Here is a 25,393-nt window from a genome sequence, read left to right as displayed (position 1 = left end):
CCTGGGGGGTGGGGTGTCAGTGTTTACTTGATGCAGTCAAAGGGACGAGTGGTAGAGGGAGGTGGGGGGATGAGTGTGTGAATAATTTTACTGGGCAGCAGGAGAGCGTGACAGAGAGCAGACAGGAGGTGGTTGGTGGGATCAGCACAGGAAAGAAGGGATGTCATGGAGAGTATGTGGAAGTTACAGCATGTGCCACAGGGCAAAAATAAAAGGATAGAAAGGAAAGAAGATAAAGAGGATGTGGGAAGCAGAGCTGGCAATTCTTTTTTCTTTTATTTTGTTTCAGAAAAAAGCAAACGCAGAAAGGGGGAAAGCTTTTATGTCCTGCAGTTTAGATGTATGTATTTGCCGAACGTGGCCGTCCCTCCTTCACCAGGAAGGGTGCGTGTTACTGGAGCCGCACAGCCCCTGCAGCAGGAGAGTCAAAGTGAACCTTGTAGAGAGTGTGGAAGATCATCCCGCACTCCCCCTGCCACCACTGGGACCATACAGCAGGATCTCAGGGGCCAAGAGAAAACGATCCGTCCAAACAAAATCTGCCAAGTTTTCCTCGCCTCCCCCTGCCCCTCCAGCCTTGCGGCACATCCACAGCCATCCCGGTCCGCAGCCGCCAAGGGGTGCTGCTGCCCAACCCCAGCCCGCCTGCAGGATTTGGGCTGATGAGTCTGGTGGGAATTCTGCGCTCAACAGGATTTATGGAAGCAAATAGCATTGGCTCTCTGCTGTGGAGAACAGGATTTATTAGGCTGAGTACTCTCTGCAGTGGGCAGTGCACACCGGCGTATGGACTGTCTTGCACATTGCACTGAACGAAGGGGTCCCCTCTTTCTTGGATGGGTAGCGTGGGGTGAACCTGTAGGGTGAGGGATAAGGTCTTTAACTCTTTCAGCTTGCTCTGAAAGGATGTGTTCTGTGAAGTAAATCCCCAGGCTCTCTCACTTCCTCAGCTAGATCTCAGAGAAAGGAGAAGGATTCTCTCTGTTGTGGTGCAATATGTCTGTGGGCTCCCAGCATCCTTGCATAACAAGGTCAAGTATTGCTAGCCACTAGTTCTCCTTTTCAACTGATGTTCTTATTTACAGCACAAAACCAGTAAATAGACAGTAATATCTCACCATAGACTGAGCCAGTTTACTCCCTCCAGGGATTGGCCAGTTCATGGAACAATCTTAATTTCAGTGTGGTTTACATGCAATGGGCCGCAGGCTGAATGTGGGGGCTATGTCTCTGGAGAAGGTGTATTTTAGCCAGAAAGTGGGCAAGGTCTCCATCCTGGCTAGTGTATCATCATGCTCTGTCTGCCCTCTTCATAGCTGGTTTTGCCCTGAGCCAGCTCTCTCATTAGATTGCATGGTTGTTGGATGGGCTGGGCAAGGTTTCTCTTCAGACACACAGTCTAGCTATGCGCTGGGCCAGGCTTCCTATCTAGATCATGCAGTCTGTTCATGAACAGAAACCTTTCTTTGTCCGGATAACACTTGTGGGCTGCGCAGTCTCGCTGTGTGTAGTGCTTGATTTCTGAGCCAGGCCAGCTCTCCGCATCCAAATGACAGCCAGAGTGCCAGAGTGATTAAAGTGACTTGCCGCTGCATTTGACAGAAGAGACTGACCTGTGAGTCAGCTCTAGCAAAAGCTGAAGTCCTCAGTGCTTTGAAGTGCCAACGCTTGGTGCCACGTGAGACCCATCATGCAAATTGTTTCTAAAAATGTTGGTTAGATATCCTCCTGAGGAGATATCAGCCCTGCCGAACAATGCAGCGCTACTACTATTATGAAATGGCACACATTTGCTGAACACAAAAAGGTGTTGCGTGCTTGTGCATAATGCATTTATTTGTTCTCGTTCTCAAAGTTCCCAAATTAACTTGCTTGGGAATTTAGCTTCTGCCCCTTTCATCTGTGTATTTTTTAAAAGATAGGTAAAATGAATATAGTACTAGCCTGGCATTCAGCTAAAAGTCCTTTTACCTTTTTAACAGCCACCACACAGGCAGTGGCAATGCAAGCTTCCTCTGTGCAAAACCTGTTAGGGACCAGGAATGTTGTTCAGTTTTCAGTCAGAAAACCTTGCTGTTCAGTCGGAGCTTGGGCTGCATGCAGAGGAAGCTGTTGCGAGGGCCAGCTGTGACACCGCTCTCTAGGACGTTGAGAGATGGGCAGTAGGAGTGGCCTGAGAATAACGTAATCAAAAACATGGTTGTATCGAGCGTGGGTACCAGGGATTGTGTCAGCACCATGTTCTGATTGTAACTTTTTGTTTGTTTATATTAAGCCTTGTTGCGTATTAAAACTAGTAACTGGCAGAGGAATTGTTCAGTCTAGAAATAGGCTGGCAATGGCTGACGCTGGTAATACTTGTCCCATCACTGTATTAGAATAATGGGATGCAGCCATACCTCTTAGTATCCCAGCTCAGTTTGTTCTCTGAAGTCAGGTGGGTCAGCAGAGGTCTCCAAAGAAATTCAAGTGCTGCAAGAGATGACCCTAGCTACCTGTACACCACCCGCCAGCCCCAGGTGGCCTGGTATGAATGAGGGTGGTCTACCTCAGTGTGCTCTTGTTACTAAGAGCAGAGCCACTCAGGCAAAGCATCGCAGGTGAAACGGTCCCTATACCATGCAGCATTTTCCTAACTTTACTCCGCTTAGGGACAGGCTTTTGCCCAGAGCCTGGAAGTTAAGAAGCCTGGTTAATCTGAACCATGATGTTAGCACTCAGGCTCAGGCTGACAGTCAGGATCACATAAATGAGTCAACCTTTCAGCTAGTCTCTATCACCTACTTTTTATGTGGCCACTGCGCAACACACAAAGTCTCGCACTCCCTGTCCAATACAGCTTAGCGAGAATCACTTATAACTGTGCCCTTTCATTTAATTCAAGCATCTTTGGTGATGGGGCTTTCCCATCGACATCAATTCCCAGGGGTGCACAGTGCCTGGCACGCCGGTCCGTGTGTACGCACGAGCGCTGGCATGTGAGCACGTGTGTGCGTGTGTGCTCTCAGACGTTCTTCGCTGCAGCTGCAGAATTAGAGCAAAAAATGTCAATGGTACAAAGCGTTCCAGCTGACTTCATTTCCTGCTGATAACTCCCTGAAGAGGAGGGTGAGGCTTAGCATCTGCAGTGTTAGTTTAATGCTGAGGGGCGAGGGCAGGGTTGGTGGGAGCAGATACTTCAGAACACAGTTAGCAGAATGGTGGGTTCAAAAAGCAAGTTTCCCATAGAAAACGCTGTTCACATTCGCTTCCTGTCAGCTTGCCATTGTCGGAGGAGCTGCCATGTAAACCAACCAAAACAGGATGTTGGCTTTTAGACTTGATTGATCTTTGAAATGCAAGTGCTTTTTTTCTGTGGTTACCTTATCCTCCTTTTTTTCAGTTGAGAATTGAGTTGCTCGAATGGGAACAGGAAGGGTTGAGCCCCCATTTTCAGGGGGTCAAAAGCCCAACATGGTAACAGCTGCTGGTTAATAGTATGAATTCTGGAAAATGATGTGGATAGCAGCAGCCAAGTCCAGACAGATGGGTGGACAGAACAATCTCAGATACTGGCACTGACAGGCGAGCTCTCCTAAACCCTCAACAAATGCCTTAACAAAGTAGAGAGATTCAATCTGTCTTGCAGGGACCCACAGCTCACTCCACCCTTTGCTCATCCACCACCCATCCGCAAATACACCTTCCCAGATTCAGCACCCACACAGACACACCCAAATGAGAGAGCTCTGTGGACACGAATATCTGAGTCAAAGTTTCAAATGCCCCCAAAAGCTTTCTTTCCTGAGATTTAGCATTAATAAACCAAGTACTGTGTGCCATGCTCATAGCAATGGCATTTGGGAATCCTGCTGGCAGAAAAGATTTGCCTTGTGGCAAGATACTTGGGAGCAGAAATAAACAGAGTGAAGAATTGTAGCGGGGCAGCTGCAACTACCTTTGCTTTATTAGTACGGGTAAAGTGATACTATCTCTGCCTAGCAGTTTCCTTTTCTGTAGACTCAAGCAAACAGTTTCCTCCACAGAGTACAACCCCTGAAAGCAGAAAGAAAATACTGAAATAGACCCTGAGCGGCATGAAGCAACCATCGAGCTATGCGATTTTGATGGTGTGTTACGTGGCAGACACGTTGAAAATGACACTTGAGACCAATGCCCACCGTGAAAACCCTGAGCATGAAATCCTCCTTCTGTCCTGAGAGCAGGCAAAGCATGGGCAGCCGAAGCATCCTGCCCTCCCCGCCTCACCCTCCTTCTCGTCAGTTCAGTTCCTATCCCCTCTCCTAACGTACTATTGTCAGGACTTTAAGAAATGAATACGATTTCCAATCAAGAAGGAATTTCTTTCAGATTCTTAATCTATTCTCTTATATTTATAGTTGCAGCATCTTCTGGTTGTTTACAGTAGAGGGTTTTCAACTAATCCAGTGTTTCAGCCACAGAAGATTAATTAGTCCTCTTGACCAATCTCCAGATTGCAGCAACTCAGCGTATCATTCTTTTGGCTAAGGACTGACTAGCCATTGTATATTGAACTTGGGAGATAATGAGATCATGATTTAAATCTGCTAATTCCTATACTTTCTAAAGAACCACAGGAGCCCTACAGCATGCAGTACAGCAACAGTTAACAATACTGTAAGAACAACTATGTCGAGACAATTTATTGGTAACAATAATCTGGATATCGTGACGGTCACATTTAAATCCATTCTGGAGTATTTTCCTCCATAGCCGGCAGGGACTTGTGACACAACACTGCAAAGGAAAAGTATGCATTCCTTTGAGAAAAAATGCTTTAACCCTATTCTGCCCCCGAGGTATCATCCCAAAATGATGACATGACATGGTGTCACTTTGTAGCTGCATGCAAGGCACGGGAGCCAGCAGAAGACAAAGGGAGTGTTTCCAAATTCCTCTGCACCACCCTGCTCTCAAGAGGTGGGGACTGAAATTCTTGAGAAGCGGCATATGCAAACAGTGGCTAAAACAGGAACGAGATGTCTAGTTTACAACACTGCAATCTGAATGGAAAGGGAAACCGTAGCAAAACATTCCGGAGGCTTATTTTCTCCCAACTCAATTTTTCTACCACCACAGAAGCTTCTCACTTCCAGTGCACAAGTCTGTCCTTCCCTGTGAAGGGAGAGAAGAACATCCCACACCTTCTGACCTGGTAGTGCGAGACATGAGTTCAGGGTGGAAAGAGCTAGTCCTCCTTTACAGCTAGCCAGTGACACCTTGCATGGGGTCCTTCTGCTTGTGCCCACATTTGTGCAGCGCCCTTCACAGTGGAGCCCTGATCTCTCGTTGGGGAATCACCCAGCGGCACAGTAGTGCTGCTGCTATTATTGTCTTCCCTGGGACATCCTGTGAGTCCCAGCTGTGCGCCAGGACACCAAAGCCTCAAATTCTGTTCAAACACAATAATCACCCGCTCTCTGCTCCTCTTCTGCCCCTCTAACCACTCTAAATAAGTCCACTGCTGACTGAAATTACATAAAAGTGTGAAGGAAGAGAGAAGGGAAGCTGCAGGTAGAGGAAAAAAGATCCTCCTCGCAAATAAACAGCAAGGAAGAGACCCTGAAGACTTGGAGAGGGAAGAGTGGACAGGGGAGAGATCCAGGCAGAGACAGCGGGGGAGCAACTGCAAGCCACGGGGAGAAATAGAGGCAGAACGGGGCAGGGGAGGAAAAAAATAAAGATAAGGTGCTATATAATATGAAGGGGAGAAAGAAAGGAAGGGACAAAATGCGCATATGGTGTCCCCAAGTTTGGGCACAGCAGCAGTTTGCTGCTTGTTGTCTCATGAGCCCAGCACGCCGGGAAGGACAGTATCTGTTTAGATTTGTGTCTAAATTTAAACCCCGATTGCCTTGCCTCCCTCTCCTCTCCCCTCCCTCCCTTCCTCTCACCCACCCGCCCTTCTTCCTTGTTCGTAGTGCAGGGCCACTGGCTGGGCTGTCAGTTTTCAAGCTGAGCAGGAGCTTGGATATTACATACCCTCCACAGCGGCGCGATTTTGCTCTGGCTGGGCTGAAGTTTTCCCACAGATAAGAGGGAAAGGGGTGGGGAAGAAAGATTGCCCCGAGGACACCTCTCTCTTGCAGGACATGGAGGTAAAGAAAACTTTTATTTCCACTAGCTTGGGACTGGCTCCTCGCTCTGCATTAGCTCCACCTTGCAAAGCAATTTCTCACTAAAGGCAGCTCAAAATATCTCTTCGCTGAGGCTCAGATAAATGTCTTTTTGCACCCACCCCAGCCCCTGCCATGCACCTCAGAATGTTTTGCAGGTTTTAGTCCAGATTTGGAAAGTAGGGGGGATGGTATGTGGAGAAATTACATCCGTGAAAGGGGAACGAGGAAGGACTGCCATTTACTTTTTTAGTCTCTGAGGTGGGAAAGAGAGTTACATTTTAAAAGGTATCATTTTGAAAGGAGGTTTTAAAAATTCAGTAAAAATGGGGACATAGGGAAAAGTGAACAAACCGTACAAAGTTAGTGGACTCCTTGGGGTTGATTCCTACCCAACCCATGCAGCAGCAGCTGTGATTTGGACCCTAAGTGGTGTGTCCCCCCATTTCACGTGGATTGTGCAGTCTCACTTTCATTATCGATAGAGCGTTTGGGTTCAGGAAAGAGGACCGGGGCTAGTGCATCCCCAGAGGGTTTCCTGTGCCTTTCTCCATGCTGTGTCCCTGTGCTTCAGGAGAGTCGGAGCTCTTGTCTCTGGGTGGGCATATGGCTGGTGGACAGGGGTGTAGAAGCAGGAGTCAGGCTTCCCTGGCGTTTAAGTCCAAGCCTTCTCCTGTGTAGCACCCTCGGGCAAGGCAGTTCACCTCCCCTTGCGTCTTTTCCCATTCATATCAAATGGGAGCGATGGTGCTTGCTTCCCTCATGTCAGACCGGATTCATTAGCTTTTCAAACAGTTTTTTAAGTGGCAGAGGAAAAAAAATATTTATTTTTAGGAGGAGCACAGGAGATAGAAAGGCGATTACAACATTGGCAAAACCTCAAATGACGAAAGAGGACTTTTGGTATTTCAGCTAAACACAGATCTTACTAAACACTAAACACTTTATGTTATCTTCCCAGAGAAGCTTCTCCTGTGTCGGTGCAGCCCCAACAGCAGGGGACACGCGACAAAGCCAGGGAACAGTGTGCTTGAGGCCCCACTACAGTTTTTCTTTGAAGATTTCCAGCGCATAGCTCATCTGGGCAGTTCTGATAACGCCCAGGTACTAACATCGCAGTCCTTGTTATCTGTGCTGGCCTGCCCTACATGCGAGGATGAAGATCAGGCATGTTCATGACAAGAAATGTCCTCAACAGACTATCTAAACAGATTTTGGTGTGGAGAAGGACCAAGCAGTGATCAAACCAACTCAGCACAGACTACATGTGGCATGACAAATAGATAGCTTTATAAAGGTTTTTAGGTTTGACAGAGCCTGGATCAGTAACCGTTAATGCTTGTTTTATTCTTTTTCGCTGTGTAGTATCCTGTGACGTCTCAGAGGGGAAGGGGAGTTGAGCTCTTAATTTAACTGCTGTGCACAGAAAGCCACATTTGGAGCAAAGACTAAATGAGGGCTGAAGCAGATATTTTGTCATGTTGAGGACACTCTCCCCCACCCCCTCTCCTCTCCACTCACGGAGGACTGCACCCCTCGAGTATTTTCTGTTGTCTGCCGCAGCAGTGTTTCAGAGTAAAAAGGGACGGACCTGCCATTTCCTTTTGGGAGACACGTGTGACACATACGGCAGGTCTGATGCTCAAGAAGCTTCTCTAAAGTATTTAACCTAAGACTTTCTGGCTCTTGATTCTGTTCCTTTACCTCTATTTCCCACTTTTTCCCTATGTTACTTTGTTTTCTGATCATCTGTAGATTGCTGCATCTATTCTTATTTTTAAAACATCTCAACTCCCAAGACATTTTTTAAGTAGTGCACTTGGTCTTCCCTTCCTCCCCCAACCCTCCAAAAAGGTGGTTAATGCCCCAAAGGTAAGAAGATATTAGGCCAAAATAGAGCCAAGAAGAAAGTCTTGAGTTCCCACCTGCCAATTCTCTGCTCTGTTTCTTCCTGAGAGCTTTTCACAGGCAGCCGTGAGCAGGACCCAGAGACTCGCTACAGTCTTTTGCTTTGAAAAACAGATTTAATGGTCCAGTGCAACAGGAACGAGAAGTTCTGTCATTTCCCCATTTGCTTCATCAGTGGCAGGCAGAGCTGCTCTGTGCTTTCCTGCTGGCATAACTGGCAAGTTCTTTGCTCTAGTGGGACACATGAGGATTACCAGCATTAGGGAAAAAAGGGCAGAGGGCTGACCTCGCCAGCTGATTTCCATCATGTCTCTGGCAGGAAGACCCTATTTATGAAAAACCCACAGAAGCAAGATAGTTAGAATCGCTTTCTTAGGGTGGTTCGTGTGGTTTTGCTGCTCCTTTGCTGTACCTACAGTCTTAGCCATTCTGCTGTCAGGAACATGCCATGTTGAAAGCAGTAAGTGTAACCATTTAAGATCCCGGAGAGGGAGAAAAAGGCAGCAAAACCCCGTTCTTGCAGTTCATGTAATTTTGTGAGTCTGCCGATCTTCAGGGTTTTTTTGTGAAGACCCAGCTTCTTGATGCAAGATAGATTTGAGAATCAGTTTTCTTTCCAGTGTTAGGACTGATGAAAAGAACTTGAAATCATGAAGCTTATATTGCAGATTGTTAACATGAGGAGTTCATATTAAAAATGTGTAAAGCTGTCACTGCTGAAAGCTAAGCCACTTGTAAAAAAGCAGCCACTAAACCTTCTTTGCACTTACGGTACAAAAAGGATCAGAAATTATTGTGCTGGTTTGTTAGTTTACATCTTCAGATTTGGTCCAAGCTGTCTAATTCCCACAGCTGTACCAAACCTTGCTGCAGATGTTGTGAGTTAAGGCATCCACTGAAAGTGCTTGTGGCTTTCTGCAGCCCATATTCAACAGCAGTCATGGCATTCCCCTTCCCAGCCTCTCTCTAGGAGCTTGGGAGCACGGAGACATTTGAACTTTGCTTCCCCAGCAAGGCAAAGCAATCCAAGACTTGAGTTTCACTTTGGTGGCTCCCTATGGTGTGATGTGTTCCCTAAGCTGCGAAGGTGCAGCAACCAGGTTTATTTTGGGAAGGCTCCCCTCTTCTTTGTGCCTACCAACAGATTTCATTTCTTTCTGTGACATCTCCATTCCCATGTCTCTTTTCTGCAACTAGCTCCTGCTAGATCTTCATTTTGCCTGTTGCTACACTGGCTCAGCAGAGGGAAAGCTTTTCCAGGGCTGAGAGCAGTTCTCTGCCTACTTCGCCACTTCCCTTCTGGGCAACCTACTGGACACGGCTCCAGCCCCAGGCCCTGTGCTCTCCCTACACCACAATGTCCTCGCCTGGGACATTTGGGGAGTGATGGGGCCACTGCTCTTTTCAGTAAAGCTCCCGCCTGTGTCAGGTGAGGGAGGCCACAAAGAGGCCCTGGGTCCTGCCCCATTCCTCTAGTGAGCAGCAGAGCAGCGTGGAGAAAATTCTTCCGAGTCCTCTGTTCCCCGTCCCACTGGGAGCCTGCAGAAACCTCCTGGGGTTCAAACACGTCCCCTCCCTCAACAGGCAAGGTCAGAAGCCATTGCTTCCTTTGTGCTGTGGTCAGCCAGACATCGCGACTGAGCACATTTCCAGGTCTAATATCCCAACTGCTGCATCCTTCCTGGAGCCATGGGGAATGATGCCCTTGCCCAAACTACCGGGCAGCTTGCTTTCAGCATGGGCACTTACCCTGTCCCTAGGAAAACTGCACTAAGGATATGTGACCTGTCACCCAAGAGGACTGAAGTGGAGGGGATGGAAGAAAGGGTACTTGGTACAGTGCTGCCAGGAGGGCTGAAATTGGTAACCTTTATGGTCCTCAGAGCAGCAGGACAGTAAGCCACGCAGAGGTGAGCCAGGCTGAGCGAGGTTTCTGCCCACCCTTGCAGCTGTGGATCCAAGATTAAGTACAGGCATGACGCCATGGTTAGCTCTGCCAGGAAACAATTTCCCTTTCTCAGGAAGCTCTGCTGCTTGGCTTTCATTCCAAAAGTTAAAATGTTCCTTTTCCACTCTTCTTTTTTTCTTTTTTCTTTTTGCTTAACAGAACATTTTAACCTCAAATACACTTGTTTTCAATGTTTCCTCCCAAACTCATCAAAATGACACATTCATGCAGAGTGTCTGTGTAGATAAAGGGAAGAGTATGTAATTCACTAGGAGAGGTACCATATGACCCCATTTTACTCCTTAGGTCTGGGAAGATTTAGGACTTGTCTGACAGTAAATAGCATGTCTGCAGCAGAGGATCCTGGAAAGGATCAGTTTTGCCAGACTTCTACATCCCAGTGACTGGATGAGGCCTCCCTCTTGAAGAACAGAAAGGAACAAACCCAAACCCCATGGGCTGTGCTGTGACCCTTACTTGTACCTAGTGGAGACCCCAGAGTAAATGGCTTGCAGAATTAAAGCTTTTCCTGTGTCGCTGGAGAAGGGATGATTCTTCTGAGCCCCTCCTCTCCCTCACTCCCCATTTTAACCTTTGGGTGCCTGAGTATCCCAGGTCACGGTGATAACGTTTTGGAAAAGCTTTCTTTCCTGTATTCCACAGTCTAATTGGCAGGACGTGTTACTGTTGAGCGGCATATTATGCATACCTTCTCTCATACATTCCCAGGATCTGCTTATCTGAAGAACAGGGGAAAACATCAGCATTGCTTTATCAATAGGTGCTGCTAGGAAATTCTGCTGGTTTTCGTCATGGAAATGACCAAGCCCATACAAACTAGGGGTGGTTTTCCTCTCTGTTTCCAAGTGGTTGGTTAACAGTTGTAGAGAGGTGGATGCTCCCTTTCCTAAAACACCAGCTCAGGCTGTAGCCTGAGTTTGGGACCTGAGATGGCAGCTGTACCCAGCAGCAAGAGAACCTGTTTGGAGGACTTGTCTTTTTTACTTGTGAAGCCTTCTTGCTATCTGTAGGTGCTGTAGTACTGCAGATACACAGCTTGTCTTGGTGACTTACAGACAATTATATGCCTTTAGCAGCTTGCAACACGGCACGCGTAAGGATGAATTTGGTCTAGAGACAGGAGATCTGTTGTGTAAGGAGAAGTTACTATTACACACTCCCTGCACAGTTGCTTCACACCTAGTTATTGTCAGAGGCACTTTATTCTTATGGAGTCTCGCGTAAGCACAGATTTAAGTCTCACTTCATCCAAGCCACAGCATATCCAGCTATGAGTCTTATGCCAGAAACGCTTTTACGTTAACATCAACTCTGAGGCATATCTTTATGATATCTTATTGCCAGTATATGGGTCCGGTAATGTACTGACAAGGACAAAGCACATTAGTGCCAAATGAAGTTTTCACCTCTTAGAAAGAAAAAAAGACATCAGACCAAATTCTTGTCAGATACGAGCACGTCACTTGCTAAAAACAAAGATGCAGACCTCACCTGCCAGATTGGCAGCTGGTATAGATGTATGCCCTTTTTCTTTTGTTCTTCAGCATCAAATTTTAAAAGCTCAAAACCCACACAACAGGCAGCAAGGCGGTAAGCTTGTTTTTGCATGCAAGTGTCCTTATGCAAATAAACCTGTTTACCCTTTGTAACGAGATGCACACAGTGTTTTGGTCAGTGTGGATGACTAGTGGCCAATCTACAAATATATTGATTTACCACTTCCAGCTTCAACAAAGCCACTGTTCATGTCAGGCTTCTCAAGTGCATGCTCTCAACATGATCGGACTGCGGCTCAAATTGTACCTTTGTACAGGTTGGTAGCTGTGGCACGCAGTGGTGCTTTTCCGAACATCTTGAAGTACTTCACAAAATATAATACCTTTCCCTCATGCTCTGTCACTGAACCGAGCTACATGCTGCTTCTTAAGGCAAGAAATGCATTGCTCACATAGATCACAGCTTTTCAAGCATAGAGAATTAACGCGTGCAGTTTGGAAAGCCTTGCTATCTAAAGGATGCAGACCAATGCCTTGTTGTTCAGAGAGAGACACAAAAGTGCAAAGGCGAGGGAAAGCTGACTCAGAATAATGGAGTTAAACCAATCAGTGTGGCTTTGCAGTGAGACAGAGGACAGTAGTCTAAAACTTTTAACACAGAGGAAACAGAATTAGTGCATCGTAAAAGCAGTGCACCTAGGAATAATGGGATCCAATTAAAGGGCAGATGTATATCTCACCAAATAGCAGGAAGGACTTCTAGCAGTGAGGTCTGGCAGGGTTTGGAATGGTATAGTAGAAACCAAATGTAGTGGAAACCTCTTTCCTGTGAGAGACTCAAAAATAGACTGGACAGAGCATTAGAAAGATAATGGCAGGAGCGATCTTCTATTGCATTCAAGCAATAGTATCGATGGGGCCACTAGAGGGGCAGGACCATACTGTTTCTGCAGTCCTTCCACGTATGGAGCTGCTAGCAGAAGCTAGTGGCTATTCAGCATCAGCCCCCAAAAGCGTTTCTGATTCCTTCCTGCTACACCACATTGTTCAAGCCCTGCAAACTTCTGCCTCTGGGAAACTTAAGACAAAATAAACTGGCATCACATCTGCAAGAGTCTGGGAACTGTTCTTTTATTGCCTGCGTAAAACACAAAACCAATTGTCTTTGTATTCTTTTTTCCTGTTTTAAGAATGGGTTTCTTTATCCTTTAAAACTGTGTACTGTGACAGCAGTCATGGGTTATTCAAGTCAATCATCTTGAAATTCCTTTCTGCTGAGTACCATGTTCCCCTGATGTAAGTTCAGATGAAACAGGTCCACTTTATTCCTCCCTTTTCATATACACACACTTGAGCTTGTGTGCCAGGTTTCCTAGGAATTTCACCCCTTGGGCCCTGCAGCTAGCATGTGTTTAACTTGTGAAACATGCACAGTATAATTTGGTTTCCTACTTAGTCTTTACAAAGTGCACAGAGTTGTCAACACTGTCCCTCCATGAAAACCCAGTGTTTTCATTCCCAGTTTCAAGGTATTCATTCCCAGCTAGAGGCAGAGGGGCTGTCCATGCAAACAAGTACAGGCATGCACACCGGTCCTCTAGACAGCAGGTGTCTAAAGAGAAGAGAGTGGAAGAAAAGGGATGGATTGCTGAATACGCTGGAGCATGAGGTGACAGGAGACATAAAGGTAACAAGCCAGATGGGTCACCCATTTAGGAAGGAGACAGTCTTAGCACCTTCTCTTTCATCTCCCAGCTCAATGCAAAGCTGCCTTTTCCACTCATATCAGGACTTCTAATCTCATGTAATATCAAGTCCTGCTCTGTACAGCTCAGGAAGCCTTTGCCTACAGCCACCAAGGAGTTTCTTCTTGGCCCTGCTCTTTGGATGCACCGAGCACGGGACTCACCTTCCCTGACTCTGCCCTCCCACCCCAGTCCCTGTCCTTGGCACTGGCATATCACACTACTCCACTTCTGACCTCAAGCACCTGATGTGGGTGACCCACCAGCGATGCTCTCCATGCCAGGCCCTGCAGGGCTTTGCTCAGGAGTGTTGCTGCTCGAGGTCCACTCTTACAGGGTCCATCCCCTGGAGCAGCTTCACACTCTGATCCAGCAAACTGAAGTGTGCATCATCTATAGCAGCTCTTTGAGCCTCTGTAGCAAGCACCAGTTTAGCCTGTAGATTCTCAAAGGCCAAAGCTGGAAGCCTTTACTTTTTGCAGCCCATGGGAAAGAAAAGCTATCAAGTAATGAAAATGTCATACTTTATTTCTTCTGCCTCTGCTCTGCAACTCAAAAATTGCTGGATCATTCTCTTGTAAGTTGAATATAATTTTTCTTCTCAACACCTTTTATTTTAAGGTCCATGAATTCAGTGACATGCTGGCCAGAGCTTCCTAGTGCCGATTTACTCAGTGAGCAAGTGGCGTGCAGGCACTGAGCCCATGCTTCCTGTGCACCTGGTTCCGGTGGCCCAGCTTTAACCTGGAGAAGCTGTGCCTGAGGTTGAAGGAACTTAGTCCCCCTTCTTGCCACGGAAAGAACACATAAGAGTTTCAAGCAGCCGTCAGGAAAAAGAAATAGAGCACTGAAGTAGGTAGGGTACTTCAAAGCTCTTGCAAACATTAGGTTTCTCCTTTACAGAGTTGTTGGGAGAATTTTATAAACAAGTTAACTCAGAAACAGAGATAATTATCTTTCTCAGATCACAGAAAAAATCCATGTCAAAGGCCAAGCTGCAGCTCAAAAATTACTTGTGTGCGTTTTTCTTAGGGTATATAGTAGAGTCATTTACCTATGGAAATCACTAAATTCCTGATGCATCATGAGAGCTGATCCAGACTGGGCTGAAAATTCAGACAGGCATTTTCAAATGTAACTGCAAATTACAGCTGCCTGAATTGGTTTGCCCAGTGTAGGGCCTGGTTTTCAGGGGTCTCGCAAACTGAAGACTCCGGACGGAGCTGAAGGGAGGGCAGCTGCTGAGAAAGCAGCCTTGCAGACCCGGATCCTCAGTGCCGGTGGGGCTGCTGGGCCCTCCACAGTCCAGCTAAAAAGACATCTCTGTGGATATAGCTTAGCATTCACACCTCAAACTGGCTGCTAGCTGCGTGCTTACTATCACTTTCCTCCGCTCCATATCTGCGTATCTTTTTCAACTAAATTCCTGGCTCAGATAAATATGAACCTCCTTCTCTGACCTGCCTGTATCCAGTGTAGACCTAATTTAATAGCAATGTGTTGCAAAGATAGCACAGTCCTAACTGATGAGTCCTGGAAGCTGCAGCAGTTGGGAGCTCTGTGTAGGCTCATTTACCCTTCTGATTTTCTGTTCCCAGCATGATAAATGAAGACGAGTTCAATCCCTGTGCTGCTACAACTAGACTGTCTCTAGTGTTGAGTTTAAATGGGCAGGTATCACAGTCCACTTAGACCTTTTAACTGAAGTATTTTGAACTGTCCCTGCTTCTTACGTTCTCTGTGTCCCTTCTTTGACAGTTCAGTGACTTCAGTTTCTAATTTGACCTTCTGCATAGCTTCAGATTAGATAATTAATGCAGACTGCACATGCACCTACTTAAAGTTCATCCTCTTTAACCTTTATGTCAGTCCAAGAGTGGTCCCTTCCTCGTCCCACCTGAAGCATCTTGCATCTGAGCCTCCTCCTGTTGAAGTTCATCTTATTTCAGACCTCTGCTAAAAGCAGGGCTTTTTTCCTCACGCCACGTGAGACAAGCAAGGGAGAAGCTAAAGTGAACAGCAGTTGAAAGGTGATTCATCGGGCTGACACCTTTCCTGCTGCAGGGACTGTTCCATTCTCTCAGCTTGTTTCCTCCAGAGCAGCTGCCCAAGCGTCTCCATGTCTGTAGGTGAGAGCAGGGTGCAGCCTCACATCGTGTCTATGGCTACAGGGCTACTGTAGCAACACTACAGCGTTAAAGCAACACTATGATTCGGGTGGTTTAAAATAATTATTTCTGCAAGGCACATTTTAACCAATGGAAAGCTGTTCATCTCAGAGGCCCGTATCAGATAACCACGGTTCATGCATTTTATTCCCCACTCTCAAATAGTATGCACACACGCCCAGCCTTCCTGGCCATCTCTCTCCCCTGTGCCTTAGTTGAGGAGAGTGGCCTCGCATGAGATGGGATGCACTTGCCCCACAGACTGCATTACTTCCCCTCTCCCTGCGGGCAGCCTGGGAGGTTTTGCCAGTTGTTCCTCCATTAGCTCACCCCTCATCCTTCTAGAGCAGCAAGAGCTCCCCAGAACAAGGCCTGGAAGTACACACAGAGAGGCACCAATTAATTTGGGGAAAGTTGACAGGCTGTGTACTTTTCCCAGACCATTAAGAAAAACAGATGTCTGAGAGGGAAACGTTGGGAAGCTGAGAAGGATCCTGGGGAAAACCCTGGACAGGAACAGAGCTCTGTACGAGCAGCTGGTGCAAACAGTGCACTAGGAAAGCAGCTACGTCTTATGGTGGCCATCACCGCTCTTCTTCAGAACTACCACCTCACCCCTCCACCACATTTGCTACTAGTGTGAGTATCTCAAGGACAAATCCCAGATACTGGTTGTACAAGCTGCTAAAGACACATGGGAAGCAGTATGCTCCAGTCCAGCCAGACCACCATCTTGGTAACAGCTGTTGTCAGCTGTAGATTAAGACATCAGCATCACTCTACCAGGGGTAGAGATCAGCTCTTGGCTCCAAAGGAGCTATTCCACATCTGGAGTGTTTGTGGATTCCTAAAACAACACAGCCTCATCAACTTCGTTCAAGGAATGAAACCTCACAACCTCATTCAATGGATAATTTCTGAGAAATAACCCCTTTCTTTCCCCCAGTTGCCTTTCATGTATATTATCTGTATTTCATATATCTGCAGTAGCTCATGTCTGATTGTATCAACCAAGTTTTCAGACAACTTTTGTTGCTAGAGGGCTCCCATCAGACGGAGAGGAGGAGTTAATGACAGGACTATCTATCCTGCCTGACACACCAGAAAAGCCAGAGGTCTTCCTGAACTAAGTTGAAAGCTGTGTAGGTGTTCATCTAATTTAAGTTTGGAGAAATGAAAAGTGGTGCTGCTTGAAAGACAGTGGGGATCTTCAGTTGTTTAGGAAAGTGGTGCATTGGCTCTCAGATGACACTGAAATCCTGCTGCCAAGTTAATGCCCACTAGCCTCCTTCATTGTGACCTTCTTTGAGAAAGGAGCCGAGGGCTGTATTTGACTGGACATTTCAGAGTAAGGGACCTTGTTTTCGGCATCCCAATCCAAATTTTCATAATCTTGAGTAATAGGAACGCTCAGTGTATCTGCTGCAGGATTCTTGCTCACTGGCAGCACTCATATTTTAGAGGCACAAGGTATTTCCCCAAAAACACTTAGAGTTATTGTAAACTTGATAGAAAAAGTCTGCAGATGTGTCACTGGTGTTCACTTGGAGCAAGACAAGAGCTCTGCAACATCAATATTGTTCTTTTAAGGCCAAATGCTCATTATAATGAGCAAAAAAATGAAAAGTAATATTTTGAAACTGTTTGTTCCAGATAAATATAGCCAATATTTTTAAAACAGACAAATTAACTCAAAGGAAATAGTAGGACACTACGTTCCCAGGACTTCATAAAGGGAGGGGACACATTAATCTAGTCTTCTAGTGTAGTCAAACTTAGTAATTGCAGAGATGTTTATTAAACTAGTTGCGTCTTTGTATCTCAGTGCTTAAGGTTACTGATGACTCAGCTCCAGTTTGCAGTGTACACGTTACTGCTGGGTAGTAGTTAGATGGTTTGAAATACATCACCACCTACAGTAGCCACATAGTAAACTACCAGCTTTTGAATCTTGCTGTATTTCTTTTTTTTTTTCTTGAAGCTGTAGCATCTTAAATATCTCAGCCTCCTTTAAAAAGGCATGTCTTGCCCTCATCACAGCAAAGTCCTGAACGGAGACACTAGTGCACCTCAAAGACTCAGAAGGGAGAACCCCGTGTGGTATGCCTGGGCTTAAAACCCAGTACAGATGAGTTTTTGAAGTTGGTGCTGTTGCGGGTGACAGGAAAACCCCTCTTGCAAGGAGCTGCTCCAGAGAAAGGCTGCCATACTGGTTGTGTGGGCACAGCCTCTGTGCCTTTCATTATTTCTCCACTTGTGTGGCTGGGTATGACTGCATTCAGCCAGATATCAACTTTATCCACAAGCCTTTTCCTGCTGCCTGAAATTATTTCCATGCTGGCTGCTTGGCCTGTCTGCGAGCAGCTGTGTCAGGCTTGTAATGAGGCAATTACATACGCATGGCCCTTTTACAGGAAAGGCCCAGGCCGTTTCTCCTTGAATTGACTGGACTCCTTAATGAGGCTTATCTGTTTTTCCCTGCTCTCTCAGCCAGGCCAGCCACCCTGTCCGTAGGGAACTGACCTGGTTGGCAATGTAGATTTTTGCCTCTTCTCTTAGCCCTCCTGCCCTTTCCTCTTCACTGTCTGTGAGCAAATGTTGTCATATATCTTAAAAACCTAGTAATCTTGGTGATCACGATCTCTTCTTACTGTACCTGGCACAGCTTCTTCCCCCCCAAACCTCAGGTCTCACTGGTACTTAACAGCCTTTTATTTCACCTTTGTACCTCTCATCCCAGCCTCCTGTCTTCTCATTGCAATAGGAGTCACCTTGCCCTTCAGGTATCTTTTGGACCTTTCCTCTTGAATAGTCTGTCTTCTGGCACTAAATCTCATTTCTATTGTTACTACTTGGAACATCTTGACTCAGGAAAAAAAGGAGAGTTTACCACTTGTGGAAGAAGGGGCAGGCAACTCAAGAAGAGTACAGGGATCTCGTTAGGTCACGCAGAGAGGAAATGAGAAAGGCAAAAGCCCAGCTAGAACACAATCTGGCCACTGTCATTAAAGACAACAAAAAATGTTTTTACAAATATATTAATAACAAGAAGAGAGCCAAGGAGAATCTCCATCCTTTATTGGATGTGGGGGGGAACATTGTCACCGAGGATGAGGAAAAGGCTGAGGTACTTAATGCCTTCTTTGCCTCAGTCTTTAACAGTCAGACCAGTTATCCTCAGGGTACTCAGCCCCCTGAGCTGGAAGACAGGGACGGCGAGCAGGATGAACCCCCCATAATCCAGGAGGAAGCAGTCAATGACCTGCTACGCCACCTGGATGCTCACAAGTCTATGGGGCCAGATGGAATCCACCCGAGAGTGCTGAGGGAGCTGGCGGAGGTGCTCGCCAAGCCACTCTCCATCATTTATCAGCAGTCCTGGTTAACGGGGGAGGTCCTGGATGACTGGAGGCTTGCCAACATGACACCCATCTACAAGAAGGGCCGAAAGGAGGATCCAGGGAACTACAGGCCTGTCAGCCTGACCTCGGTGCCGGGGAAGTTTATGGAGCGGTTCATCTTGAGGGCGCTCACAAAGCATGAGCGGGACAACCAGGGGATGAGGCCCAGCCAGCACGGGTTCATGAGAGGCAGGTCCTGCTTGACCAACCTGATCTCCTTCTATGACCAGGTGACCCGCCTAGTGGATGAGGGAAAGGCTGTGGCTGTGGTCTACCTGGACTTCAGTAAGGCCTTTGACACCGTCTCCCACAGCATTCTCCTAGAGAAGCTGGCGGCTCACGGCTTAGACAGGTGGACTCTGCGCTGGGTAAAAAACTGGCTGAACAGCCGGGCCCAGAGAGTTGTGGTGAATGGAGTTCAATCCAGTTGGCGGCCGGTCACAAGCGGTGTTCCCCAGGGCTCAGTTTTGGGGCCGGTCTTGTTCAATATCTTTATCAATGATCTGGATGAGGGGATTGAGTGCACCCTCAGTAAGTTTGCAGACGACACCAAGTTGGGTGGGAGTGTTGATCTGCTGGAGGGTAGGAAGGCTCTGCAGAGGGACCTGGACAGGCTGGATCGATGGGCCGAGGCCAATTGTATGAGGTTCAACAAGGCCAAGTGCCGGGTCCTGCACTTGGGCCACAACAACCCCATGCAGCGCTACAGGCTTGGGGAAGAGTGGCTGGAAAGCTGCCTGGCAGAAAAGGACCTGGGGATGTTGGTTGACAGCCGGCTGAACATGAGCCGGCAGTGTGCCCAGGCGGCCAAGAAAGCCAATGGCATCCTGGCCTGTATCAGAAATCGTGTGGCCAGCAGGAGTAGGGAAGTGATGGTGCCCCTGTACTTGGCACTGGTGAGGCTGCACCTCGAATACTGTGTTCAGTTTTGGGCCCCTCACTACAAGAAGGACATTGAGGTGTTAGAGCGTGTCCAGAGAAGGGCAATGAAGCTGGTGAAGGGTCCGGAGAACAAGTCTTATGAGGAGCGGCTGAGGGAACTGGGGTTGTTTAGCCTGGAGAAAAGGAGGCTGAGGGGAGACCTCATCGCTCTCTACAACTACCTGAAAGGAGGTTGTAGCGAGGTGGGTGTTGGTCTCTTCTCCCAAGTAACTAGTGATAGGACGAGAGGAAATGGCCTCAAGTTGCACCAGGGGAGGTTTAGATTGGATGTAAGGAAAAATTTCTTTACTGAAAGAGTGGTTAAACATTGGAACAGGCTGCCCAGGGAAGTGGTTGAGTCCCCATCCCTGGAGGTATTTAAAAGACGTGTAGATGCGGCGCTTAGGGACATGGTTTAGTGGGCATGGTGGTGTTGGGTTGATGGTTGGACTCGATGATCTTAGAGGTCTTTTCCAACCTTAATGATTCTTTGATTCTATGATCTTTGAGCTTCTCCTTCCTCTTGTGTTGTTGACTTAGTGGCCTAGGGAAACCATCAGCTGACCCTGCTTGCTGAGCCTACACAGATTACTGTGCATAGACAATGGTTAGGGTACAGCCCTGCAGCTGCAGGCAGGAAGGGTGAGCTGAACAAACAGGGGATGCATGTGACTGAGATGTGAAATCTGTTGTCTCACTAGCAAAGCTTCTTTAAGACACCCTTATAAGCATGCTGGATATTTCAAATTTTTAAAAATCTTTAGAAACCAGACTGAAATCTCATTAAAAAGATAGTTCACTTGGAGGGAATCAGTCCTTCGCGGGTGCTGGACTTCCTTAGGACTTCCTTAGGAAGAGTTTTGTGGCAACAGGTCATCTCAGTTAATATGTGCCCAAAGTACCCTGTACCACACAAAATCCAGATGGCTACTTCTCACGGATACAGAGGTGAAATGCAGATACCTGGTCTGGGTGTGTGTTCATGCAGAGCTGTGACTGGGCTAATGATCCCTTTGGTGTGAGGACAGCACTGAACGAATGCATCAAGTTTGATGCCATCATGAGAAGTGCAACACTGTGACTGTGGGGCTCAGATCCCTTACTACAGGTTTCCTTGGGCTGCTCTGCATCGCAGTGTAGCTATCCTCAGACACGTGTGTTGTGGAGAACCAGTGTGCCATGGAGGACCAAGTGTCAAAGTGGAGCTTGTGAAGCCCTGGACTAAAATTCTGTCCTGGATTTTGAGTAGCTGAGGGCAAGTTATTGTGTCCTAGATCAACTACAGGACTAATGCAGAACTGAAACACTGCAATCCGCATCTTCAGCCTGGAAAAGCCCCTTGCAACCATTGGCTGACTCTGCTGGTTCCTTCACCTCACTAGGCATCTGCCTGCTCGACATTAAAATTCAACCAGTGCCCAGGATGCTGCTTCTGCACAAGCCTGGGATTGCCCCGCCTGACGTGTCCATGGGTGGTCTGCTGCCCAGACCAAGCTGGCATTAGAAATTAAGCATTTCCCTGTTACATTCCCCCTGCCCCACACCCTCATCTCTCCTCTCCGCTCCTCTCCCTAGAGAACACTCTGAGCATGGTGAACACAAGCAAACAGGATCAGGCATCTCACAAAAAGCACTTCTCACAGCAAAGGAAACAGTGATACCCATGTGTTGCTGGAGGTTTCTGCAATCACCTCAGTCAAGGATTCCCAAAACACTATACATACACAGAAAATAATTTATTTACATTTTAAAGGGTCTGCTATCTCCTTCCCTGAGCCGCAAGTCGTGGCTGAACAGCTAGATGCCTTATCCTGCACAGGGCACAGCAGAGCCAAGAGCTGCTCGCGTCTCCATAGGGGACGGGCTGAGGTTACATATGTGCTGGCCCTGCACAGGCACACTGCCCGGCAGAGACCAGGTGCTGCAGTTCGCTGCCTCTTTTGGTAACGATGGCCCTTGATCAAGCCATTCTTGGCAGCCTTTGACAGACGTGATAAGACACTTGCTCAGGAAGCGGACGGCCTGGGCTCTGTTCTGTTCTCAGGGGGTGTGGGCTTCAAACTCTTTGGTCTGTCTAGCAAGAGATGATTTTTAATCCGGTGCTTAGGGCAAGGCTAGGGCGAGCACTTGCCAGCCTGCCTGTTAAAGCCATGCCAACACGTAGCAAAGAATTCAAGGTTCCCTGGGGCAGAGGGGAGCTCACGCACCTGCCTGGTGATCTGAGTGCTCTCCTGACAGATAAAACCCTGGCTTCCCACGGGACCAATTCTGTGGGGTATGTAGCAGTGGCTACATATGTGTTAAAATGCACAAGCCCATACACTGCCCTCTCAGCAGAGGCTCCTAACCGTGAAGGTTTGAGGTAATGCTGCTGTAATGAATCGGCCCATGCAGTGTTGGGAATGTGTAGGCACTAGGTAATTGCCAAATATTGTCATTACTAAAAGGGAGACTCAAAATCTCACTTGTACCTTTCACAGTGATATTTGCTGGTTTTGCTAATCTCACCAGACAGTGCTTAGCAAGCACAGGCCAGGCACTCCTGAGAGCTACATACCATGGCATGAAGAAAAGAACAACTTGCCATAAATCCAGCCTCAAAAATTTTCAACACCAGCCAAAGACTAGTGCGAGGTGGCTGGCATACCCTTCCTATATAAGGGCCTTTCCAGCCCGGACTGTTGATGTTAGGACATGTTACTAATGAACTCCACGGAGGCAAACAGGAGGCTGCTTTCTCCACTTTGGGCCCAGGAGGCTGTGAGGACAGCAGCAGCAGTCCCACCTCATCAAGTTAAACTGAGACTTTATGCAGTTACTCTGCTGAGAAGAGGTGCCTTTTGGAAGATGTGGAGAAAGCTGGCATTGGTACCGACCATCCATCATGAAAAACAATGCTATGTAACATTAGCATCGCACCCACTTTGCTAGCAGAAATGCGTCAACAGCAAAGGGAGGGAGTTCTCGGAGGGGAGGTTAAAGTAACGATTATCTCATTTTATTTTCATTGTAGTTACTCTCTGAAACAGAAAGTAGATAGTGTATTCACCCCTTCTAATTTCCTGATGTCTACAGATGTTTCCTATAATTCTGTTGTGAAGGACACAGCTCCTCACCTGCATGTCTGGCACTGGCTGCTCTCTGCTGCCCGTCTCCCCCTGCCCAGCACTGGCTGGCTCTACTGACAGAGGCACCCACAGCATCGCTGCGGGCAATGGAGACACACCTGCACTTACAATGAACTCTTGAACCACACCACCGAACTCCAGCCACCACCCAGTGGTCCCTGTTGCCCAGCACGATTAGGGTGTTTTTTTACTCAGGATAACCATTTGCCTTGATGTTCAGGAGCTCTAGGCAGTCCCGAGGTTACTTGGAGGGAAGTACCAGAGAAAGACCCTGAGCAAGCTTCTGATCCAAACAGGCAGCAACGCTTTCTTGAGAAAAGCCTCACTCCAACCACTGTGCTAACTATCCAGGCCCTTTTACACATCGGCATGGGTAGCTCGAACCACTGAAAGAAGGAAAACCAGCAGGAGTTTCCCCTCTACTTTTAGCAGGCAAGGGGGGGAGGGGAGTATATGAACCATTTATTTACAGTATAGCACACAAGTTCAACACAGTGCCCCTTCCTTTGTAAAGGATTTGTCCCTTTACTAGTTTCTGGCTACATGATATCTTCCACCTCCATCCAATTCCCAAATGTTGCTTTTGTGAGCCTTTAAATTTGGCAGATCTGAGTCTCTGTAGTTTTGAAATTACTGCACTGTATTTGGGAGCTGCTTGCTATCTTCTGGATGAAAGCTGCTCATCGTTGCTGCACTGGAATATCCTCACATTACTCTTTGGGCAGTGTTTGACCCCGAGTACCAAGATGGCAGCAGTTCACAAGGGATCTCTCAGAAGGAGAAAATCAAGACCAGACCACTGCAAGTCTTGAGAAAAATGTTGCCCTAAAGCAAACTCTTTCCAAACACAGGGAAATGTTACATATTTTATGTAAAGTAGGATTTTCCTGCCCTTTCTCCTAAAAACAAACAAACATGCAACCCTCCGTTGAAGTCCGCATTCCTCATACTATTCTGATCCCGTGTTATAGTCAGAGCTCCTTCCTCTTCATCACCCTCATTATAGCTATGCAATAGCCTTGCAGTTGAGTTCAGACACACACTCATCCTATGTTCATTCATCTGTGGTGGGATAAGTGTTGACCTGGGTACCTCTCTCAGGAGGGATGTGGTACTTCTCAGAATTGTTCTTTTGGCTAACTTATTTGCAGACTTCAAGAGACAGGCCGGCAGTGATTTACACTCAGGCAAGAAGCTTTCTCTCCACTGAAAATGTTACAGAAAGAAAGAGTTTAAGAGGAGGCCTGACATCTGTCTTCCTGCAATGTGCATTTCGGTAGTTCTAGTCAAATCTTTGTTAGGGCTGCTGTGAGAACGCCTGTTTTCATTAAGACTAGAACTGAAGAAAGCTGCTAGAGATCACTGGGCTCTAACAGCACTGACTGCCTTGAAGGCAGCATGTGTAATCAGGAGTCCTGATGTCCTCCTGCCTGTCTCCAAAACTTCCGTGTCTAGTATTTTTCAACTTTTTTTTGACATTTCTCAATTAGTGAGCACTCCCTTGTCTGAAGGAAACCAGAATCTACAGCTACATAGAGATACGTACAGAAGAGATGTGTGCCTGAGTCAAAGGAGTCTTAAGCCCATCTTCAGGGCCCAGGAGCTCAGTCTGGTCCCAAACCTAATCTGAGGTCCTGTAGTTATCACAGAGTGTTCAGAAATCTGGAGCCCAAACTCCAGCATTCACAATATATTCCCACAGGCTGCATATTGCTTTCCCTGGAGCTGCAAGATTGAAGATTGAATCTGTTGCATGTGACATCAACCAGACGTGGAGGCCACTCTGCACTGGCTGAGGCTTGACCTTGATGTAGAAAAAGCTTTATCTGGGAAGTGCAAGGGTTCTGCACAGTTGTGCACTTTCTCATGTGAGACAGACAGAGGCTTACCATTAATTCCTTTCACTGGAAGTCAAACTAGAAACCTGTTTGCATGACCTTTAAAATGCCAGTCCAGGCAAACAACAGCCAAGGATTTTGCAGAGCGTGCTGGGATTATCATTACACACCTCAACATACCCTTATACTCTTTCACAGCGGATGGTATGTCCTGATATCAGCCCCAGAATTCTCTTTGAATCTTTCAGATGGAAATCTTACTTTCTTTGCTCAGCTTTCTGTTGTGTTTCACTCCTGCATCCTGGCAGTGGGGGACCCATGGCAGTTTGAGGCCGATTATTCCTCTTTGCCCAGCCATCTGATGGCAGCTTGGAGGAAACGGATGAGGACTCTGTGCACGCTGCCATTCTTAAAGCTCACAAAATTCTCATCTGGGATGTGAAATGGAGGTGTTTAGCTTCTGGTAAAGGTTGATCAAAGAAAACACAACAGAAAGAGAGAAGTAGAAAAATATTATTTCTTTTCTAGCATTTAGGATACACCTGAAAGATCTGCAAGGTATTCTGGTCTTGTCCTCTCCTGGAAACTAACTGCGATAAAGCTCTGATACACAAAGTTCGCAGAGCTAGCCTAGCCCCACCAGAGGAAGCTGCAGAAGTGGCTCACACGGTAGCTTTTGCTC

The 25,393-nt window shown here is 47.1% G+C and overlaps 1 protein-coding gene across 1 annotated transcript in view; it reads left to right on the top strand.

The window, feature by feature from the left end:
- Nucleotides 1-5,960: 5,960 nt before the first annotated feature.
- The window catches only part of RCSD1 (RCSD domain containing 1), a 37,216-nt gene continuing 17,783 nt past the window's right edge, over nt 5,961-25,393 (top strand). Inside the window, exon 1 of the mRNA XM_076351232.1 lies at nt 5,961-6,119. Within this exon, the coding sequence (XP_076207347.1) occupies nt 6,114-6,119 (6 nt within the window). The 5' untranslated portion in view covers nt 5,961-6,113. The remainder of the gene's footprint in view (nt 6,120-25,393) is intronic.

The sequence above is a fragment of the Aptenodytes patagonicus genome, chromosome 1, assembly GCF_965638725.1.
Source record: "Aptenodytes patagonicus chromosome 1, bAptPat1.pri.cur, whole genome shotgun sequence".
In the NCBI taxonomy this organism is placed as follows: Eukaryota; Metazoa; Chordata; class Aves; order Sphenisciformes; family Spheniscidae; genus Aptenodytes; species Aptenodytes patagonicus.
The sequence above is the reverse complement of the archived record's forward strand: the minus strand, read 5'-3'. Positions and strand labels throughout refer to the sequence as shown.